This window comes from Atractosteus spatula, chromosome 8, assembly GCF_055471065.1.
Source record: "Atractosteus spatula isolate fAtrSpa1 chromosome 8, fAtrSpa1.hap1, whole genome shotgun sequence".
NCBI classification, from domain to species: domain Eukaryota; kingdom Metazoa; phylum Chordata; class Actinopteri; order Semionotiformes; family Lepisosteidae; genus Atractosteus; species Atractosteus spatula.
In genome coordinates, this window is record NC_142713.1 from 42,721,621 (window position 1) to 42,742,887 (window position 21,267).

At 39.6% G+C, this 21,267-nt stretch overlaps 1 protein-coding gene across 11 annotated transcripts in view; it reads right to left on the minus strand.

Annotated features, from left to right (window-relative positions):
• The window catches only part of LOC148829637 (kinesin-like protein KIF21A), a 62,640-nt gene that overhangs the window by 25,919 nt on the left and 15,454 nt on the right, over nucleotides 1-21,267 (minus strand). For 8 of the 11 annotated variants that reach the window (XM_088922661.1, XM_088922663.1, XM_088922659.1 and 5 more), the window contains exons 2-6: nucleotides 4,514-4,736; nucleotides 3,066-3,248; nucleotides 1,573-1,722; nucleotides 1,169-1,303; nucleotides 465-635 (exon numbers count right to left, since the gene is read on the minus strand). In XM_088922661.1, the coding sequence (XP_088778787.1) occupies nucleotides 465-635; nucleotides 1,169-1,303; nucleotides 1,573-1,722; nucleotides 3,066-3,248; nucleotides 4,514-4,736 (862 nt within the window). The remainder of the gene's footprint in view (nucleotides 1-464; nucleotides 636-1,168; nucleotides 1,304-1,572; nucleotides 1,723-3,065; nucleotides 3,249-4,513; nucleotides 4,737-21,267) is intronic. The other 3 variants (XM_088922660.1, XM_088922657.1, XM_088922667.1) reach the window with 1 other exon arrangement.

Below are 21,267 nucleotides of genomic sequence, written 5' to 3' on the forward strand. Positions count from 1 at the left end.
GGATTCAATTTCGAAGGACATACACTAAAATGTATGGAAAGAAAAAAATATTAAAATGCAACGAAAGAAGATAAAGCTCCCATTCATTAGAAAAAGAACTATAATACTATTACAAAAATAAATCCAGAGATTTTCCATCTATTCCATTTCAAGGTATTTTAAAAAACTAAAAAATATCTGTATTATCTTACAAAGGATTTTGTCTCATTAAAACTGAAATGATCAGATCCATTTTCAAGGAAGTTCACTACATCGGCAAATTTAATTGCTAAATTCTTCAGATTAAAATGTAGTTACAGAAATCAAGTTCAACCTGTCCTGAAATGTCTGTTGCTCATGTTAGACTCCTAAGCTCTGCGTAGCCACTTGTAAAGAACATTGTTTTGCTTGAGGGATGACAGAACAATAGATGAAAAGGAAACAAATGTTATTGGCAGAGGAGCTGGGCTGGTCCTCAGTCTTACCAGACCACAGTTGATTGATATTCCTTCCTTGGCTCTCTCCCCTGTCGCTCCAGTTCTCTTTAATCTCTCTGAACCCGCAAGGTCAACAAAATGGAATTTGGCAGTGAGAGTTTCAAACTCGTCTATTTGGGAAGACCCATTTATTATCCTGTTATCTGTCTCATTATCCTGCTTCACAAAAAAAGAAGAAAAATATTAAATGAAATCATTTTTTAAAAAACAACCTATTTTAATTAAGTCACATACTAAATGGACCTGACAATGATGTTTTATTTCCTTAAGCATATAAAGTGTATGAAAACATTCTGTATGTTTTCTTAAAGGATATAAAGGAACTTGATTGATTGGTTTACTTGCATTTCAATGATCAAACAACTGACTGAAGAAAAAGATTACCAAGCCTGTACCCCTTTACTAAACCCAAAATCTGATCTCAGGAACCTGTTACCTTATTGCTATTACTGTGTGTAGAATACTTCAGTCTGGAAAATGGCGAGTCAATCACTGAGAATTAGGAAAGCTAATTACTACAACAATTAGTAAAAAAAAAAGTAAAAAAGCATTCATGTGAAAGGTTGAAACACCACCTTTCCACCCTGGTGAAATGCAACAGATAATGATAGCAAAGATCTTAAAAATCCTGCCACAAAAGACCACTGACCAAACAAAACTAGTGGATAAAAGTATTCACCCAGAAAACGTACATTGTTAGTGCTTGCACAAACTCGCACTTGACACAAGTGGATGGTAAAGATGGCGTGAGAGCGAGAACTCTGAACGTTCATCTGAGTGCTGGCTGTTGTCCGGGACAGGGCTCCAAGCTTTAAACACTGCATCATCTGAAAGAGCAGAACACCGTTTCTTTTCAGTGATTCAAATAAATGAATTAATTAACTTTTCTTCCTCTTACAGTGGCATGGGCGTTTTGAGATTTCCTCAAATTAATGATTTCCAGAAAAAAACACAAAGCTTTTTGATAAAATTTCACGAAGACATTAACATGTTAAATATTTCCAGTATAGTGAAAACTTCCAGTATTCAGTGACTAGATCTGCAGATTGTCATAATCTCCCTGAAGAGATAAGTGTTGATGAAACTAGGGTCTTACCTCTGTCTCAGAACTCACAGTCCGTGTAGTTACACCCACTGTATAGATACCACCACTTGCATCTTCATGGATTTTAATATGGGACTTCTGTTTCTTTGCTTCAATGTCACGTGTCGAATCAAAAAGATCCAATACTTCTTCATTATAAAGCTGGATAAATAATTAAAATTTTAATTTTGTACTGGACAGATTTTGTCTGCAGTAGAAAGACTAAATGAATAAATACCATACCCAAAGGAATTTTCTCACATCTAAAATGTATTTATTTCAGATTCTAAAAAAAAGGCAGTGATATACCTTTTGTTATCACAATATCTTACATAGAACTTCTTTCACACACAAAAAATCCTGGAATACTGTATGCTCATAGGTCTATATTAGTGACAGGAAGGTTAAGACTAGAAAGGTGGTGAATAACACATACTGTACTACATACTGTATAAGAAGAGAATTAACCACATTACATTTAAACATATATTATTACATATTTTAGGATGAATTAGAACAGTAACATTCATATAAACACCATGACATTTGTCTCAATGTTTTCAGCGCAACAAAGAATGTAAATAAAACAGATGTATTTAAGGAAAAATTGTGTAATAAATCTGACTGGCTCTTTTCTAACCAGAGTAGTTTTGCATGGCAAAATGCAGAACATGCATACTGTAGGAATTCCAGCCAGCAAGCTTACCATTAGTAGTAACAAAAGGATGGGAATAACTGACATAGACCAGAGCATCATAAGACTGATACTCTTTTCACTGAATATCATGCATGACCCTGCATATTGCCTATAAATTTGTATTGTAAAACTTTGTTCTTCTATGAAAACCGATCGCAGGCTTTATTCCCACCTACAGAAAACAGCCTATAAATCTCAGCATGATTCTAGATTTAAGTAGGGAAGCTTTGGAGAGCGGAGGCCTTGACAGTCCCCCTTACACAAAGAATACAAATATGTTCTGCTGCATGCCAATCTGAGTTCAGCAAAGTACAAGCACACAAAAAAAAGTTAGAAAGATGGAAAAATAAGCCTCCTTCTTGGTTTAATGAGGATCTCACAATTCATATCTTAACAAAAGTACTGTTAGTAAAGTACTGTACATTAAAAATAAAGCTATTATATTTTGCACAGGTTTACAGAATGGTAAAATTATGAATGTTAAATATCCATAGTGTTAATCGTTACTGCATACATAAAAAATGCATACTACAGTACATACAAGCATAGCAGTCCTTTCTGTGCTTTTAAAGCAACCACACATTTCAGTGGCCCAATACATTCGCAATTTGGACGAAGCTCACAAAGAACCCTATACTGTACAAACCAACAGCTGCCAGAAACACATGTCAGAGGTTAATTTTAAAAAGGAGGACGTTTTGCAGGCAATAAATCTCTTGACATGCCAAAGTGATTCTATAAATAGGTGCAACTTATATCGTTCTAAAATAGCTCTCCTTCAAGATTTATAAGGTACTTTTCGCTATACCTCAAGGAACTGGGCATTGACTTTGAATTCCGGGGGTGGTAATCCCTGCTCTGTCGCAGCTTGTTTTCGCTCCTCGATTCCTTTGAAGAGGTGATGGACAGCACGAGGTATAATTCCCAATTCGTTCTCCCCAATGCTCACGTCAAATCCTGTCCCCATGGAGTAAGTCTTGCCCGAACCAGTCTAGAAGAAGAAAAGCTAATTATATTTTGCTTAGATACCTCCTTTTGTTCAATGTGCCTGAAATAATGTTCAGTGATGGCATTCCACTGTAAACACTAATACATCAAGGATTTCTTTCACCTACTCGTTTTCATTAGCATGAATCCAGTGAAGTAATGTATTTTTGGACAACTTTATTTCCTGCTCAATGAGATTGTACAGTATACGCTTATGTTTGTGTGCAAACAGACGTATATAAGAAAAATAACCACAGGAAATGTGTGCTCCAACTCAAACAATGTAGGCAGCAGAAATGCAAAGTATTAAGCAAAAAATGATAAAAATAAGAAACAGAATTCTTTTTTTAGAAATTCTACAACTGCTTTCAAATTTTTAAAAAGTCAGTTAAAAAAAAAGTTATATAACTCTCGCTGACCTTGGTAAACTTTTAAAGTAATACCACAGTTATGGAAAATGAGTTTTAGATATGGTATGTAATGGGAATCTAAAGTTGGCACCAAATGCATGTGTTGGGTTCATATTACGTGATTAAATACACCAAAGAAACCTGGCTCATAGGAGGACAACAGACCACCAATGCAGGGCTTTTAAAATTAGGTGGATGAGAGGTTGATAAAAGGAGAAATGAGCTGCAGTTAATACTAATAAAATTCCTAGCAGAAGTCTAAAATAGTGGGAGTGAAGAAAAACTTTATATGTACAGCATATAGCACCCCACAAAAGTATGAGAACAAATCAAATGGCATTGTCTTTGAAATCTAAAAGCAACAACCCTCTTTGTTTTGTGTTGACGTCACACTATTGGTTGAGTTTCATTTCAAGAAAGTATAGGCCAGAGTGTCAATGGGAGGTCCCCTTGAACAGCAATACAAGTGTGTGTACATTTGTGCTCAGCTGAGAAACCTAAAGACTGTGTTAATGGTTAATGTGTAGGCTCACCATCTAAAATCATGCTGGGCACTGTAAAGTACGGCATGAAATAAATCTAAATATATGATAAAACTAGATATCCCATAATCAAATTCAACATAGAAAGGCATTACAGAATTTTGAAACCACTATGAACTTAAAAGGTTAGTCCTTTATTATATGCTATCATCTGCATTTTGAAAATAATAGCTTGAAGCAATAGCTTGAAATAAACTGAAGATCTTCAAAAGAAATCAGTGATTTTCATTTTAGTTTCTTAACTTCCAAACTATTTCCATTTCCCACAAACACAGAAAGACATGTTGAAAAATGAAGCTTGTGCCTTGTCAACATACCTGTCCATAAGCGAATATAGTAGCATTATACCCTTCAAAGCAGCCTTCGATAAGCTTCTCTGTGCAGTTGGAATAGATGGCGCCCTGCTGCGTTTCCATGTCAAACACATAATCAAATGTGAAGGCCTTATCCTTTCCCAGAATAACCTGGGGCTCACCAGGAGTCACAAAGGTACAAATATGGCATCCCTCGATCTTCTCCCTGGCTAGCTGAGGACGGATCCTAATAAAAGAATAATTAAAATTATTAAAAGTTAAAATTGAAAGATGCCTTATTCAGGCCTGAGAATACGAAATATAAGAAAATGTATAATATCATAATCTGTACTTTAACTATAAAAGGCCAAAAAAAACTTTAACATCACAATCGAGCGGAGTCCTAACAATACCTATCAATCTATCTCTATCTCTCCTATCAATGATATATTTAAACAAATGCCTTAATAAATATACATGGCACAAAATGATAACTTTACAATAAAAAAGATACATGTGCTGCAAAGTGTACCTCAAGGGACCAAGAAAATACAGTATTACTGCTATTAGGTCTAATAATAAATCTCTACTAACCTGTTCATCTGCAATTGCCAATGACCTAGCCTTGGAATATTTGTCATTTATTTACACAGCACTAGACATAATACCCCTGAAACATTATTATTGTTAATTTTTACAATATTTGATACCCTAAAAATGAGAAGTGCAATGTTACAATGTATGCAGAATTACTGTAACTACTGTTTCCTTCTAAAAACCCTAATGTACGAAAAAGCCACATTCTCAAGAATGTTTAGTTAAAAAAAAACAGAAACACTACATGCTCAAATTCAACAGATGTTTAGTTAATGGCTTTCCCTTATTAAAAATAAACACAATGATTATTTTTCAGTTCTATTTCTAATTCAATATAAAAGACGCTCTGTCTTGCTGTACTGTCATTCAATTTGAAAAAAAGTTAATGAATTCAACGTCGTACATAGAATAACCTGATAAAGACCATACTGTAACTTTTCATAAAGGACAGCATTGTAAATTCAAACAAAAATAATGTTTTGCAAGGACTACAGTGCTTGCATTGTGTCCCTGTGACATCAGATCCTTAGAACACTCAGGCAAAGAAACGCTTGGTGAGGTGAGTCTCTTATACAGTAAACACACTTTTGAGTTCTTTGTTTATAAGGTGCCTTGAAATTATAAAGTCTTAGAGCTCCAAGCACATAAAATCCACTTTTAACATATATAATTTTAATAATAAACTAATGTTTGCTCTACAGGACACTGCTGTTTGTCACAAACGTTAACAACTGACAAGTTTCTGTTGGTAAAATGGAGTAGGAGTGGAATAAAAAAAAAAGTCTACCACCCTCTACCACTGGTGAAGTACATCTGTAAGGAGTCCTCACCATCAGCTGTATTTGTCCTAAGATGCACTAAGTCATAAAATATTGGGTCTGCCAAAATTTTCAAAAAGCCAACCACAACAAATTATTTTCAGCTCCTCAAACACTAACTGAGCAGCATTCTATTCTCCTGCTTGTTGCCAAGGCAATTCACCACCCAGCTTCTGTCACTCAGACTTGAAATACATCCAACTGTGGATGAAGAATTTCCACGCTTCTTGTGCAACACACTACTTGCTATTTCTACATGTTCTTCCTGAGTAAGGGTGGAAGCACCTGCAAATATATAAAGTAGCTTCTGTTTGGAAGGCCAGGTTTGTCTACCAGTAAAATCAGATTTTTAGGAGAGGAAATTAAAAAAGGCAAACTTTAGCACAAGCAGAATGAAGAATTTGCAGTGAGTTATAAAACAGAATGCCAGTTACAGCAGAAGCTGCATCACAGCATGTAGTGTGGTACTGTAGATACTGTATGCATGAAAGCTTCTTCAGCCATAAATTAATTTATTAAATTAACTGTATTCATTCTGTAACATCCATCTATTTCCTTCAATCCAATTCAGGGCTGCGGAAGAACCAGAGCCTATGTCGGCAAGGAGTGGGAGCAAGGCAAGGGGACACCAGTCCATCACAGGGCAGACAGGCACACCAGAGGAACAGCAGCCAGAGGAAACCCACATGAACTTGGGTATAACATACAACTCCACAAAGATAGCACCCCAGCGCTGGAATTGAACCCAGGCCCCCCAGCACTACACTGCAGTAATGCTAACCACTGTGTTGCAAAATGCTTATATATTCTGTACTTTGATACTTGGATGTCACTTTCAATAAAGGCATCTGTGATATGAACTTGACCTTTTGGTCAGAAAATTCCAAGTGTGCATTCAGTATTTGTTGCATAAATATATGAAAAATTACAAACTTTAAGTGTCACGGATGAAAAAGAAAACATCTGTGCAAAATAACTGCACAGTTTTCAAATTACACGTCCACATTTATTAACATCCTTGAAAATATATTGAATACATACTGCAGATCTAGTCCTCTACCATTTTTAAATGGCAGCTGTTAGCTTTTTTTGGTGATCCCAGTATTTCTTTGCTGACTTCAAGACTGCCTTCTTTGTAACTTTCCCCACTGGGTCTCCATGTCAGGCTGTGAACTTGTCAGTGCCTGGAATCTGTTGGGCATTTCCAGTGTGAAAAGATTACATACTTGGTCATATTTGAAAGCTACAACTTTCAAACTGGTCTTTCTTAGTTTTATGTGCAACTTGGTTTTCATTTTATTTCTTAATTTCTGAGTGTTCCTTCCAGTGATACAAGTGGGTATCAAGAAGTGAGCATATTCCATGTTCATCTGTGGAAATGTGGTCTATCTGATTCTCTATTTACCACTGGATGTCTAGGAGACATCCAAGTTGTTCAGCTGACAGAAATGCACGAGTCTCTCATTATTGCTGTTGTGTTCTCCAAGAATATTTGTACCTATGACGCAGTCACATTCTTTATATGTTTAAGTGGGGAGCTGCATCACAAATCACTTTGCATTGGGTGCAAAGGAACAAGTCAAGGTTAATTCCACTCTTTTAAACAGAAAAGAAACAATGTTTTGGCTGCTGAGCATTTTCTGTGCAGAATTGGTGAAATCAGCATCAACAACATATGCGCGGACCTGCTGAAGGATGGATGTCAGATGACTAAGAGGAAGTGGCCCTTTTATCAGTCCCAGAAAACGTTAACAGCAGGGTGATCCTATCAAAAACCCATACAGATGATGTTCTGAGAAAAGGATGATGCACTGATGCAATCTTTACTCTCAGAAGGATTCTGAAAAAGATGTTCGAGCACAAAGTGCCAAGTGTAATCAGTTTTATAAATTTGACATCTTAAGACACAGATTGCATGTGAATAATCACGACAATCTATAGCATACCATACAAGTTCCTCGTGGTCATCACAGGCCTGTGTGAGGAAAGAGGAAGAGTTTTTGCAATGGCCAGTAATATGATTCTTCAAGGACAATCGGCAGAATACCATCAGGCTAGTGCTTCTAGTATCTGTAAAACCTTCTTACCGGTAGTGGTCTATGTAATATTATAATTATATCATTCAAATTAAGATTTGTAAAAATATATTGCTTTACCTAGAGTTCTAGACACATACCTTGATATTTACAGCTTGTAGAGGGGTATGATAAATTGACGAAAATCCTGGGATAATCTGTTCGAATAACTCATTAACTAATCAAATGTGTCTCGTTTATCTTGAAATAGAGGTGTGCTATTACCTAAAAATTCACAAAGCACTAAACACATGGACATTAGAACCTTGTCATTTGTGTTTTTGCAACATAAGAATGCTTAAAAACAAGAATAGGCCATTCGGCCCATCTAGCCCATTTGATTGTTAGAAATTAATTGGTAAAAAAAACCTATCCAGCTGTTTCTTCAAAGTTTCAAAGAAACCAGGTTATCAACTTCAACATGGCTGGGAAGCATGATCCAGTCTCCTGTAGCCCTTTGGGAATGCTGAATGGAAGGTGAAAGGGCTGGAATGTGGGTATCTGATCTGTGATTAACTGTAACAGGGACCAACTGTATGCTAGTGTGCACTTTAAAAGAGATCTGTATAGTTATACATTATTGTGTAAGCTGAAATTACTCTTGTATCTTGAATACAACAGTCTTAATAAAAAAACAAATGTTTGCTTATAAAACTTTCTTGATGTATTTTAAAACTTTAGTGCCCAACAAACTCTGCTTTTATTATAATCTTTGTAATTTTTTCAATATTCTATAATTCTTTAGAAAGTATACAAATGTATTTCTTAAACTTTTAGTATTCATGTTCTGTAACATTTTCCTCAATGTTGTTTTATGTAATTAGTAACTGTTTACTTTATTCAACATCCACGTTTTATTAAAATTAAAGATTTTAAAAGACATTTAAAAGTTTCAACAATCAGCTTGAGGGTTTAGGTAGACCAGGTATAAGAAAATGTCATTATTTGTTTTAATTTGGTCACAAAATTTAGCTTCCAGACCAGTAATAACACCTTCTCAAGGCACCAATAATTAAAGTTCTCAAAGCAGAAACTAGTATACAAACATTAACTGAATGTGAATGACAAAATAAAGACTAAAATAAAATGCGGAAAAAAATTGTAAGAATACAAGAAGCAACTTTAAATTCTATGAAAAACAATTGTCTCCTGGATGAATCAAGATTGATGCAAAGTAAATAACTGAAATACTAAACAGTATTGTCATTGAATTCCTGTGCCATGTAAATACTGTTACTGAGATGACCTACTGTAAGTCACTGGAATACACATTTATTAAAATTTAAATCCTATAAGAAGATGAGAAATTGTAAAAGGTATCATGGTAACACCACATTAAAAGACAAGACCTGCTTCACTCAAAAAGAGGCTGTAAAAACAGCAAATATAAACAACATTAACATCTGATTCTTGAGAAAGTTAATGCATGTCACATTCATAGGCTATGCATGGAAGAATTATAAGATTAGTATATTGCAGCCTGGTAATGTCAGATGTATCTTTTTCACATGTATGAGCAAGTTATTACAAAAAATTCACTCAGTGATCTGATTTAATTACTGGCACAGCCAAACCAGGAAACCTAATCTCTTCATTACAGAAGGATCAAGTTTCCAGCAGTATTTTAGGCCAGACAGCAGTTCACAATGCTGTACAAAGTATCAAAAAGTATTCTGTGTTGCACTCTGAATTTAAGTAAAACAAAACCAAAAAAACTCTTACCTGTGTTATTTCTATTCAAGGTTTAATAGACTTGAACTGTTTCAGCTTGCTCCTATTTTGTAAACAAAACTGTTGGCCCCAGAATTATAGTGGTTATCCCTTATTATGACTCCTCCAAGAACAGCAATGTTCTTTATGAAATAACATTACAGTTCAATGTTTCAAATGAACAGAGCAAAGAGTGTGCAACATGCCCAATTTTAATTCATTTAATGTAGTTTTGTTGGACAACAACTCAGTACCATACAGTATGAAGAATGTTCTATTCACGACATGCAATAACATTAACAGACAGCAGTGGACAAGGATTTAAGTTTAGTTCTACTACTAAGAGTACTACATTACTGCATACTACTATATTTAAAATCCACCGCTGATATTTAAATCAACATTTCCACAGACTAATGAGTTAAAAATTACAAGCATTAACCCTAAAACCGCTCCCAAATTCTGAATATGGCAATTGTGTAGACCTGTTGTTCTCGTGATGACACGACAGTGCAAGGTCAATAAACAGTGAAGTACTCTGATCGGCTAAACAATGCAGCACTAACTACAGCGGCAAGAAAATGAACGACACTAGGAGTTCATTACTGTATAACCAATGATTTCTTGTTTTCCTTCAATCTTCGGAATATCAAACAAAAGACACTAAAATACTTAATGATATATATGCAGCGTTCTTGAGAATAATTATTACATACTGTACATGTATTCACTAGTCTGGAATCACTTTAATATCTTAGGGTTATTGAAACAACACACTTGACCCTAGGTCATGAGATGTGAGATTAGTCTATTTGTAGCCACAGTACAGTCTGAAACAGCAAATCTGTTGAGATCAGCAACATGGAGAACTATGTTTGGATCACCAGATGTCTAAGAATTTAAAGAGGTCTGGCAAAGTGGTGCCTTTGAGTCGTCTCATCTAGCCCAATCACAGAACAGATTACGAACGCTTTTATTATAGTACCAAAAAAATGTCTCTGAAAACTAACAAAATAGCATTTATTGCTTCACTTTCATCCCCAAATTCTGAAACCCTGTGTTGTACATAAACAGGGGGGTACTACGTTTAAGATAAACAATGATACTGTTGCCTCCATCCATTTCAATTATTTATTTTTCAGATTTCACTGCAGTCATATTAAATGGACACAGACTTGAATAATGATAAAATTACTCCAGACATAATGTCATATTACTTTCAGGTAAACACTGCAACATTTTCCTAATACCTAATACATCTTCCTCATGATGTAATTGTACTTATGACTTATGACACCCTGTACAGCAGGTAAGATAAGAGACCTTTATCTCATAACCACATCTCACTTCAAAACAAAGTTGACAAATGTAGGAAGATATTATTTTTGAATTGATCAGCCAACATGGACTGGCGTCCCATCAAGGGTGTAAACTGCCTTGTGCTCATTGCTTGCCGGAATAAGCTCTGGCTCCCCCATTGCCCTGTACTGGAAAAAGCGGATAGAAAATGGATGGATGGATGCATTATGAGTCAACTGTACAAGATTAGTTTTAGATTAGATTAGTTTTCATCTAATTATCTTCCTCCATTATCTACCTTGCATGCCTTGTTTAGGGAGATAATTATGATGAGTATATTCCCCTCTGTTTTGCTCATAGGTAAAATGCATGAATATGAGACACTGGAGGAGAATGAGGTAGTGTCACCGACTACATTCTTAGCAAGAGCATACTGTATGCAGGCTTTAAATACATTTCAAATTCCAGTCTTTCAAAGAGTTCTATTATGTGGTATATTACAAATTACAAATTGTAATTTGAACTTAAAATTCTGTGGTGATACTCTGATGAAAGGCGTGAACCAGCAAAATTACATTTTATGAAACTAAACCACTCCTGCAGCATAAGATGGGCAACATTTAGTCTTAGTTGTTCTACAACTTAATACTTTTCCATGACAATGAGGTTGTCACTTCTACTTCTTCAAAACCTAACATTCGCCCAAAAAATTAATTATATTTTTTAAAGGGTTATCTGTTTGCTCACCTTTTAATATCCATGCATTACATAAAATAAAAAAATATTTAAAAAATACAGTAAAAGTACTGTTAATTTACTGTAGTACATAGTGTAGAATCACTTAAAAAATGAAACACCATGTTCTTAATTTGACAAGAAAAATATGGAGGGTAGAGGAAACTTGTATCACGTGGCAAAACAAGTTCAAAGAGTTAAGCTTAAAACAGATAATTAAAAAAAAATCTAAAAACCCCTGATGTCTAAATACGTAATATAAATAGGTGTTTCAGAGTAAATTCAGAAGTAGCACTAAAGAGAGAGCACTTATTGCATAATACCTATATTTGCTGTATGCAAGTACTCATAACTACATAAAACCTCCATTGTGGCGAAATACAATTGTCATTACATTAGTCCATCATTTTAATGCTTGGTCACTTGCAAATTATCTTCCATTTCATTCATCTCATGCACCACTGGCTCAAACCAAGATTGTTTTTGCTGCGGTCTGTAATTGTTTTTCACTTTAAACTTTCAACTCTGGAGTGTTGCAACTGAAAACACAGTGAAGGGGAGGAACAGTCCTCTCACTCACCACTCTGCCCGCTGCTGATCGTCAAAAAGGCAGCAAATGAAAAAAATAAGGAAAACAGGCTTGGCCAGCTCCTTCTTCACAACAAAAATGTTGGTTTCACAAGTATTCCAGATCCTTAAGATAGCATTTCCTGAGGCAAATTAATAAAGTATATTTTAACAAGCAAGCTCTTGAGAAAAGAAACACTTTCCCTTTAAATGTACATTTATTCCAGTCTTTTATCAAACTAAAAAAATGGTAGTTCCACAGCATTTTGTAGGAGAATGCATAAATGGTCATAAAACTTCCCTGCAATGCCATATGGAGTATGCAATATACTCCAGAATTTAGAACCTGCTGAAGAACCACAAGCATTTTAACAACAGGACAACAGTCTTTCACTCAGTATCTTTCAGTTAGTACCGCAATAACCTTGCCATTACCTTAAAACCATTCATTACCAAAAAACAACCTGCCACATTTGTGCTATGTGAAACATGCCTTTTTTTTCCTCTGCTGATTATAGACCTCATGATAAAGTTACCCCATGACTTTTAATGTTCATTACTGCTTAATTTCAGACACAAGTTTAATGATCCCCCTAAGCCATAAAAGGAAGTATTAACACGCTTCAATGCTAGCCTTAACTTGTGCTATTATATGTTGCTGTAGAAGTCAGACTGCATTTCAGGATAATACTTTGAATATTTTGCTGAGCTGTGGCAAACACCTTTCCAAAGGTATAGGACATAAACTGGCGTGGTAGACAATATAAAGTACATCAGAATTCAAACACTACTTTAAATTTAAATCACTGCTCCAGTCTTCCAAAAGGATTTCAAAAATCATTTAAAAATAAGTCCAATGAATTTACAACTAGTTAGTTCCATAGCGATGCAAAAAAATGTGTCAGTACAAGACATCCTCATTACGTTGAATACTCTGCTGTAGAATCCCTGAGCAGGAAAATGTGTAACATTTACACAGCATTTACTGTGTACATGGTGACCAAATAACTGCCTGTTACGTAAAACAGGAATAGTTTGTAAGTATATCTGAATAAAACTGTCAAGCAAATAAATAAGGCGAGAATATAATTATTGCTAATGACCCCGAAAGGATTTTATGACACTTGTAGTGTTTCATAGCCGTTCAGGGACGCCAAATATGTAATCATAGTGGCTCTCTGAAGGCACCAGTTCTGTAGGGTTTGGGCATTTACTGAGACAATTATTAATTGTAGCAGTAAATCACAAAATTGATTCTTTTGATGGCTTTAGAATCCAACCACGCGACATAACTCAAACAACGCGCACACACAGGTACTAATACACGAGGATAAATTTATTAATACATAGAATATGCATATAAACCTAACAGATCTTATCGAGAGGGTTATCAGAATACAAAAGGTATATATTCAATCAGTTACGAAGTGTTACACATCAAGAGGACATACGTTCAGTATATCATTCATTAAGACCGTTTCGTAAAGTGAACTTGGTTACAACTTCTACATTAGATACTCAAAACAAGTACATAACTCTTAGGAATTAAATTGATATCAACTGGTTGGGATAACAATTGAATTCTCGAGCTGTAATGCATTGAAGTTGAATACTCATCCAATTTCTGGGGATTCAGATCTCCTGCAGGCACAAACAATCAGCTGCAGGCTTGTTGCTGTCCAATCCGCGCTCTCTGGCTCCGTGCCAGGCTGTGCTGTGCGGCTTGCGACGGTGCGCTGCTGATGCTCACTGACCGGCTAGTTAGTGTTGGCTTTAACTAGCAAAGTTTGTGCACAGGAGAAAAGATGACTGTGGGTCCCAGCAAGTCAGGAAGAGGACTGGTTCGTTCCTGATGAAGAGCTAGTTCTGAATAGTGATTCAGCTGTCCACAGTTCTGACCTGTCCACGAGGCCTGCTGCTGGTTACTCTCTGGCAACCTCCACTCTAGACTCTTAGAACAAAGGAAAGTTCTGGCACTCGGACACACTGGCCGTTCCGTGGTTGTCCGGGCTGAGTCTCGGGATGGTCAGGAGGCGCGCTGCGAGAATGTCCTGCCCTTGGGAGCCTTCTGCTCCTGGGCCGTCCTGCCCTGGAATTCTCCTTTGAATTCCCTTTAGAACAGTCCACAGAATCCTCTCCAGAATCTTACTGAATCTCCCGAATCTGAATCTTGTTGAATCTGAATCTTGTTGAATCTTACTTGTTGAATCTCTCAGGCTCTCTGTGTTGCCTGTTTTTACCTGGAGGAACTTCAGCTCGTTGATTGGCTGAAAGTTCCATGGGCATCAGAGTCCCACGTGGGTTACTCAGCCCTACCAGTCCCTGATTGGTTGATCAAGGTGAGATATGAGTCACTTAGTCCTGACACTTAGTAATGCAGTCCAGATGTCCATCCGGCACTCCCTAGACTGATAGGCGCCAGTGGATGACCATTGATCATGATAGCCAGACTTAGCTAAGTGCATCCCCCTTTGGGAGCTGTCCTAGGAAACCTTAAATCATCTTGCATGAATAGTTTCTCTGTGGCTGCACCACAGAGATGAACAGAGAAATGGGGCCTCATTTGGGAAGCTCAGAAACACTTAATTCTGCCTTATTATTAAGCCTCGCCGCTACATATCCCCCCTTTTTGAAGGTCACGAGGTCCTGAGGCGTTGTTGCCTTCAAAACAAAACAGAGTTAAGTGATGTCCCTTGCCATTAGAACATTAATCTTAAATGTCTACATTACTCCTCGAGAATTCATACCGGAACCAGCATTGGATACAAACAGGATGAATAACATCTGGAGTATGTATAAACACGGTAGGAGACATTATCTAAGTCTAGGAATTACACATCAGGAAGTTCACTGTCAATATCTGATACCTCTGTGGTAGATATTTGGGGAGAAGTCACTTCCTTTCTTTTGGCATGCTACCTTTGACTCATTCATGCTACCCGGAGTACATCTTGATGTGAGAGTACAGCATTCAGAGTACATCCAGTCATGATCCAGCTACCCGGCAGTAGTGTTACAATAACAACAGTTCCTGTTCCCAGCCCCCCGATAAACCAGAACACCTGTGTTGGGTATCTGCTAGGGTGGTTTGGAGGTTTGTTCCATTAAAGCATAACTAACTACCTGTACCTCTTCAGGGCTTACTGTTTCTTGGATTTCTATCCAATTCCTTAGTGTGGCACCTGAAGGCATCCATGACCTCAAGTTTGGTCTTATGTTGTCTGGTTCTAGACCGTACAGTGTTAAGTTACCATGCTGTACTATGGCCTCCTCAGGAACTTAAAGGAACTGTTTTATTAGGTAGCTGCATCATGCCTGTCACAAGTCACAGTGTCAGTTAAACGTGGTGTGCTGACCAGCCATTTACTTCCCACCTGCTCTTCATGGGGTTCATTAACCTTCCTCTGCTCGTTAGTAGCTTTACACCCTTCATTGGTGAATCGTTTAGACACAGCCAATGGATAGCTTTGGTAGCCATACCCATCTCAAGATTTGGAACCGAATTCAATCTTGGTTTGCCTTCTGGGTGAGCTATGAACGATGGGGTTAATGTCACACACTCCTCTACTGAGAAGAGTGGAATCAAGTGGGTTGGGAATTGTGCCGTGGTTAGACTGGCTACAGTGGCACTAAGCTCCCTTAACAGGTCTTGTGTCAACATTCTGGCCTGTTGCACACAAGCATAAACCCACTGTATAACACCAACAATCATGTCCACTGGTTGGGGAATAAGGTTTAACCCTGTTGCATAGGAAATTGCCTGTAGGGTTTTCCCTAAGCTTTCCAACTTTTGCTGCTGTCGATACAGTCTGTCACTACCCTCTGGTATCTCTGACACCTGCCTTCTTGGGGCAGTCAGGGTGAGAGTGCCAGTAGCACACAAACCTACCAGAAAAAGCAAACGTGCAACAGTGGCGGCAGCGATCAGTCCTCCCAAAAGTCTTTTCGGGTGGCTGATCCCAGTCATCTCCTTCTGAGTGACTGTCGCCTTTCTAAGCTGGCGCAGCGTGTACATGGTGTCTTTCTCAGTATGCCATGTGGCATCTTGGGCACCAACATCCTGGAAATCTGAGGAGATCTGACGCAGCTGCTGATGCTGCTCCTCCTTTTCCAGGGCATCTGCTTTTTCGATTTGTTCATGCCTGTGCTCTAGGAACCCTGCAGGGGGCGGTGCAGCGGTGGAGCATGCCTGACCCTCGGCTGAGTGGTCATCTGGAGCACCTGAGTGATCTGAGATTGTTACCCCATTCTCACTGTTCCGGTCCACCCTGCACACTTCCTGATTGAGGAATCCCTCTATCGGCATGTTTACAATCGTTCGCTGGGCGTGGGTGTAGGACACCTGCTCGCTCCCCCCTTCCCTCGCTAGGGGTTCAGGGAGCTGCCCCAGCACTGGGATAGCTAGTTCACTGTCTTTGAACTTACTATCACCCACCAGGCCCATGTCAGTGCAGGCGGGGATTCTGACACCCCTCTTTGCGATGTCCTGCACTGGCAGGCGGGTGACTTGACCATCCAGCTCCAGTCTGGGTGAACCACTGTTGGTCAGACTCAGACTGACAGACTGAGCTGGTGGCTGTAAGAAAACCGGCTCGGCTTTCATTCCCTGTCCCTTCTGGGGGACTGGGTGTGTTGGCAACCCTGCTGTCGAGGCAGGAACAATCAGGTCAGTCTCACTCACTACCTGGTAGTTGTGAGAAATAATGTTACCTGACTGCAGGTTCCCTGGGTCACAGCAGAGGGAATCGGCATCTGGGATCAGGTGTGTCCACAGCGCAGTAGTCTCAGCGTCCAGCTGGACCTCCTGTCTAACCTGTGAATGTTGCACCAGGGGCACCTGGCGGTGGCCCTGTGATAGCTGCTCAAGCAGATCCTCACTAATAGAGGACCTCTCAGGGCTAAGGGCGAGGGCTACATCACCAACCTGCTCTCCTGCCATCTGGATCCCTTCCACCACTGCAGGGTGGTGGTCCTGACCCCTCTTGGGTGCCAGGGTGCACAGGGAAAGCTCCTTTTCATCGCCAGGTGGGGAGATCTGCTCCTCTTTAGGGATGTAAAAGGGGTGTGCTTTACCTGGTGGATCAGGCGGCTGCTTGGAGCACCGCTCCTGTGGCAGGGAGGCTGTTGTGACCTCAGCCGGGACACGACTTCCCTGTATATCCGGGGAACAAGAAAATATTTTTATTTCTTGTCCAGAGGGAACAGAGGGAATCTCCACATAGGCTTCTGTGTTCGGTGGGCACTGTGTGAGCACAGTCTGCCTCTTGGCCCCCCTTTCCTTCTGTACAGAAGGCTTAGGAGCCTTGACCTGTTTCCACACTTTGCCTTTCTGGTGATCCACCAAAGGTTCCTCTCTGAGTCGCATGCCCTTTTCTTTTTCAACCCGTTTGAGCTTGCCGTGTGACATCAAACACCTTTCAACCTCAGTGTCAATCAGTGTCTCACTGGGTAAGACATCTCCCATGGCAGCCTTGAGGTAAAAGCTTCCTGCTTTTCCTCCGTGTTTTACTGCCTGCTCTGTGACTTCAGGGGTGGAGTCAGCACTCGCTTGGGAGTGGCTGACCTCATCCTGGCAGGAACCCTTCCGCTCAATCAGATAGACTGAGGGAGTGAGAGGGGGCGGGTCTCCGCCTCCTCCAGTGGAGAGTATCAGCTCATTCACGCTTCCGGCAGCCTTGGGGAGCGGTTGTCCCTGTCCTAATAAAGCTTGTTCAAGCCTGGCCAGGCGGGTGGCTACTGAATCCTTTTGTTCAGCCTTTTCTAGCCCTTTCCCTTCCCCGGTGTTCTCATGGCACTTAGGACGCTGGGTGCGGTCCTGTGTGAGTGCTTTGGAACGGGGCTTAGCCAGCTCAGGAGCCTGTGCTCCTTCGAGCAGGGGGGAATTAACCCTGCTGGCTCTGACGGCGAACACAGTCGCTTTAGCAGCTTTTTGCTCAGAGCGACTTTGGACATCATACTCCCAGGCTTTCTGCGCGAATCTCTTAATATCAGTCATTTTCATGGTCTGTGCATCTGTATGCATTAAGATCATCTTTCTGACTGACGGGTGGAGATTCGCAATGAATAAACCCTTGAAATGTGTGTTCTCTTCGCAACCCTCATAATTTCGCCCTGCAAAATAAGTTCGTCTAAGTCTCTCGTAATATTCGCGAGGGGACTCTGCTCTCTCGTGCTTAATGTTAAGGGCGGCGGCTATCGCGGCAGTCGGGTCAATAAACGCACTGTATTCTTCGATAAGTGCTTGACATAGCTGCTCAAAGTCATTACAGACTTCTTTCATCTGCCTAGCCATCCACTCATGTACAGCTCTGCTGGTAGTTTTCCTGACCAGAAACACTTTCTCCTGTTCTGTGGCGTTTGGCAGGTACTGCAGGGTATACCTGAGGTCCTGAATATAACTCTCGATATTATTCTCTGACACTGCGGGGTCAAATCTCTCTATGTCCTTCGCTAGCTCTCTCAGAGAATGGAGATTTATTCTTCTAGCTTCTCCGCTGACGGAGATATGGAAGAGATCGTGGTCAGACTTGTTGCTGCTAGAGAGAGTGCTTAATAGCGACTCGAATTCAGACCTTTTAGCAACCATCGTTAAACTTAAAGAGTATTACTTTTAAGTACGAAATCACAGTTTTACCACAGAAAACCACAAGATCAAGTATGCAATCAACCCGGTAGATTGCAAAAGATCACAAAACAATCAAGCACTGCTTAAAGAGCAAGGGGAACTTTTTTTCCTTTCGGCTTTCAGCACACTGTATTGTCGTGTATGAAACCCGCGGCGTTTTATATGAATTATTCCGCTTGGTTGATTCATTTCAGTCTTGCCACGCCCACCCAGGGACGCCATAAATGTAGTGTTTCATAGCCGTTCAGGGACGCCAAATATGTAATCATAGTGGCTCTCTGAAGGCACCAGTTCTGTAGGGTTTGGGCATTTACTGAGACAATTATTAATTGTAGCAGTAAATCACAAAATTGATTCTTTTGATGGCTTTAGAATCCAACCACGCGACATAACTCAAACAACGCGCACACACAGGTACTAATACACGAGGATAAATTTATTAATACATAGAATATGCATATAAACCTAACAGATCTTATCGAGAGGGTTATCAGAATACAAAAGGTATATATTCAATCAGTTACGAAGTGTTACACATCAAGAGGACATACGTTCAGTATATCATTCATTAAGACCGTTTCGTAAAGTGAACTTGGTTACAACTTCTACATTAGATACTCAAAACAAGTACATAACTCTTAGGAATTAAATTGATATCAACTGGTTGGGATAACAATTGAATTCTCGAGCTGTAATGCATTGAAGTTGAATACTCATCCAATTTCTGGGGATTCAGATCTCCTGCAGGCACAAACAATCAGCTGCAGGCTTGTTGCTGTCCAATCCGCGCTCTCTGGCTCCGTGCCAGGCTGTGCTGTGCGGCTTGCGACGGTGCGCTGCTGATGCTCACTGACCGGCTAGTTAGTGTTGGCTTTAACTAGCAAAGTTTGTGCACAGGAGAAAAGATGACTGTGGGTCCCAGCAAGTCAGGAAGAGGACTGGTTCGTTCCTGATGAAGAGCTAGTTCTGAATAGTGATTCAGCTGTCCACAGTTCTGACCTGTCCACGAGGCCTGCTGCTGGTTACTCTCTGGCAACCTCCACTCTAGACTCTTAGAACAAAGGAAAGTTCTGGCACTCGGACACACTGGCCGTTCCGTGGTTGTCCGGGCTGAGTCTCGGGATGGTCAGGAGGCGCGCTGCGAGAATGTCCTGCCCTTGGGAGCCTTCTGCTCCTGGGCCGTCCTGCCCTGGAATTCTCCTTTGAATTCCCTTTAGAACAGTCCACAGAATCCTCTCCAGAATCTTACTGAATCTCCCGAATCTGAATCTTGTTGAATCTGAATCTTGTTGAATCTTACTTGTTGAATCTCTCAGGCTCTCTGTGTTGCCTGTTTTTACCTGGAGGAACTTCAGCTCGTTGATTGGCTGAAAGTTCCATGGGCATCAGAGTCCCACGTGGGTTACTCAGCCCTACCAGTCCCTGATTGGTTGATCAAGGTGAGATATGAGTCACTTAGTCCTGACACTTAGTAATGCAGTCCAGATGTCCATCCGGCACTCCCTAGACTGATAGGCGCCAGTGGATGACCATTGATCATGATAGCCAGACTTAGCTAAGTGCATCCCCCTTTGGGAGCTGTCCTAGGAAACCTTAAATCATCTTGCATGAATAGTTTCTCTGTGGCTGCACCACAGAGATGAACAGAGAAATGGGGCCTCATTTGGGAAGCTCAGAAACACTTAATTCTGCCTTATTATTAAGCCTCGCCGCTACACACTTATAACAATTTTTAAGACAGTTTAGGTTGATAGTAGTGAAAAACTGAGCTTCTTAATGAAGGTTCAGGAGGGATGACCTCAGAAACCAAGGTGTCCTTCAGCTGTGCTACGCTAACCTGTTATTCTCCATGATGTCACTACTTGAAAAACTACACTCTCTTGCTTGCATTCATCTTCCCCCTTTCCTCCTCCACCGAACTTCCTCTTGCAATGGCACCCTGGTTAACTTTTCTCCCTGTATGGGCTCCTAACTTTCTTGTCCTATGGCAAGGTGGTTAACCCTCAGCTACTGTGTTAAGCCAAAATGCCTTTTGCCTAATTCCTCAATAAACACTCCTAAATGATTTTTTTTTATTGGGTGATGTTATAACTTGTAAACTGTGTTTGGTCCTGTGTGGTATTCCTGAGCAGGAGCTGTAGTAACTACTATTCCTCACTGCCACCTTTAACCATGAAGAGAAGAAAACCTGAAACTTTAAGCTGCAATGGGAACAAACAAAAGAAAATACGGTAGCGATAAGACTACATTAAAATAGTGTTTGCAAACAAACAACATTATTTCAATCTACACTGTCATGTACAGTAGGTAAGTCAAAAAGAAATATATAGCTGAAATATGTCAATATTCTAA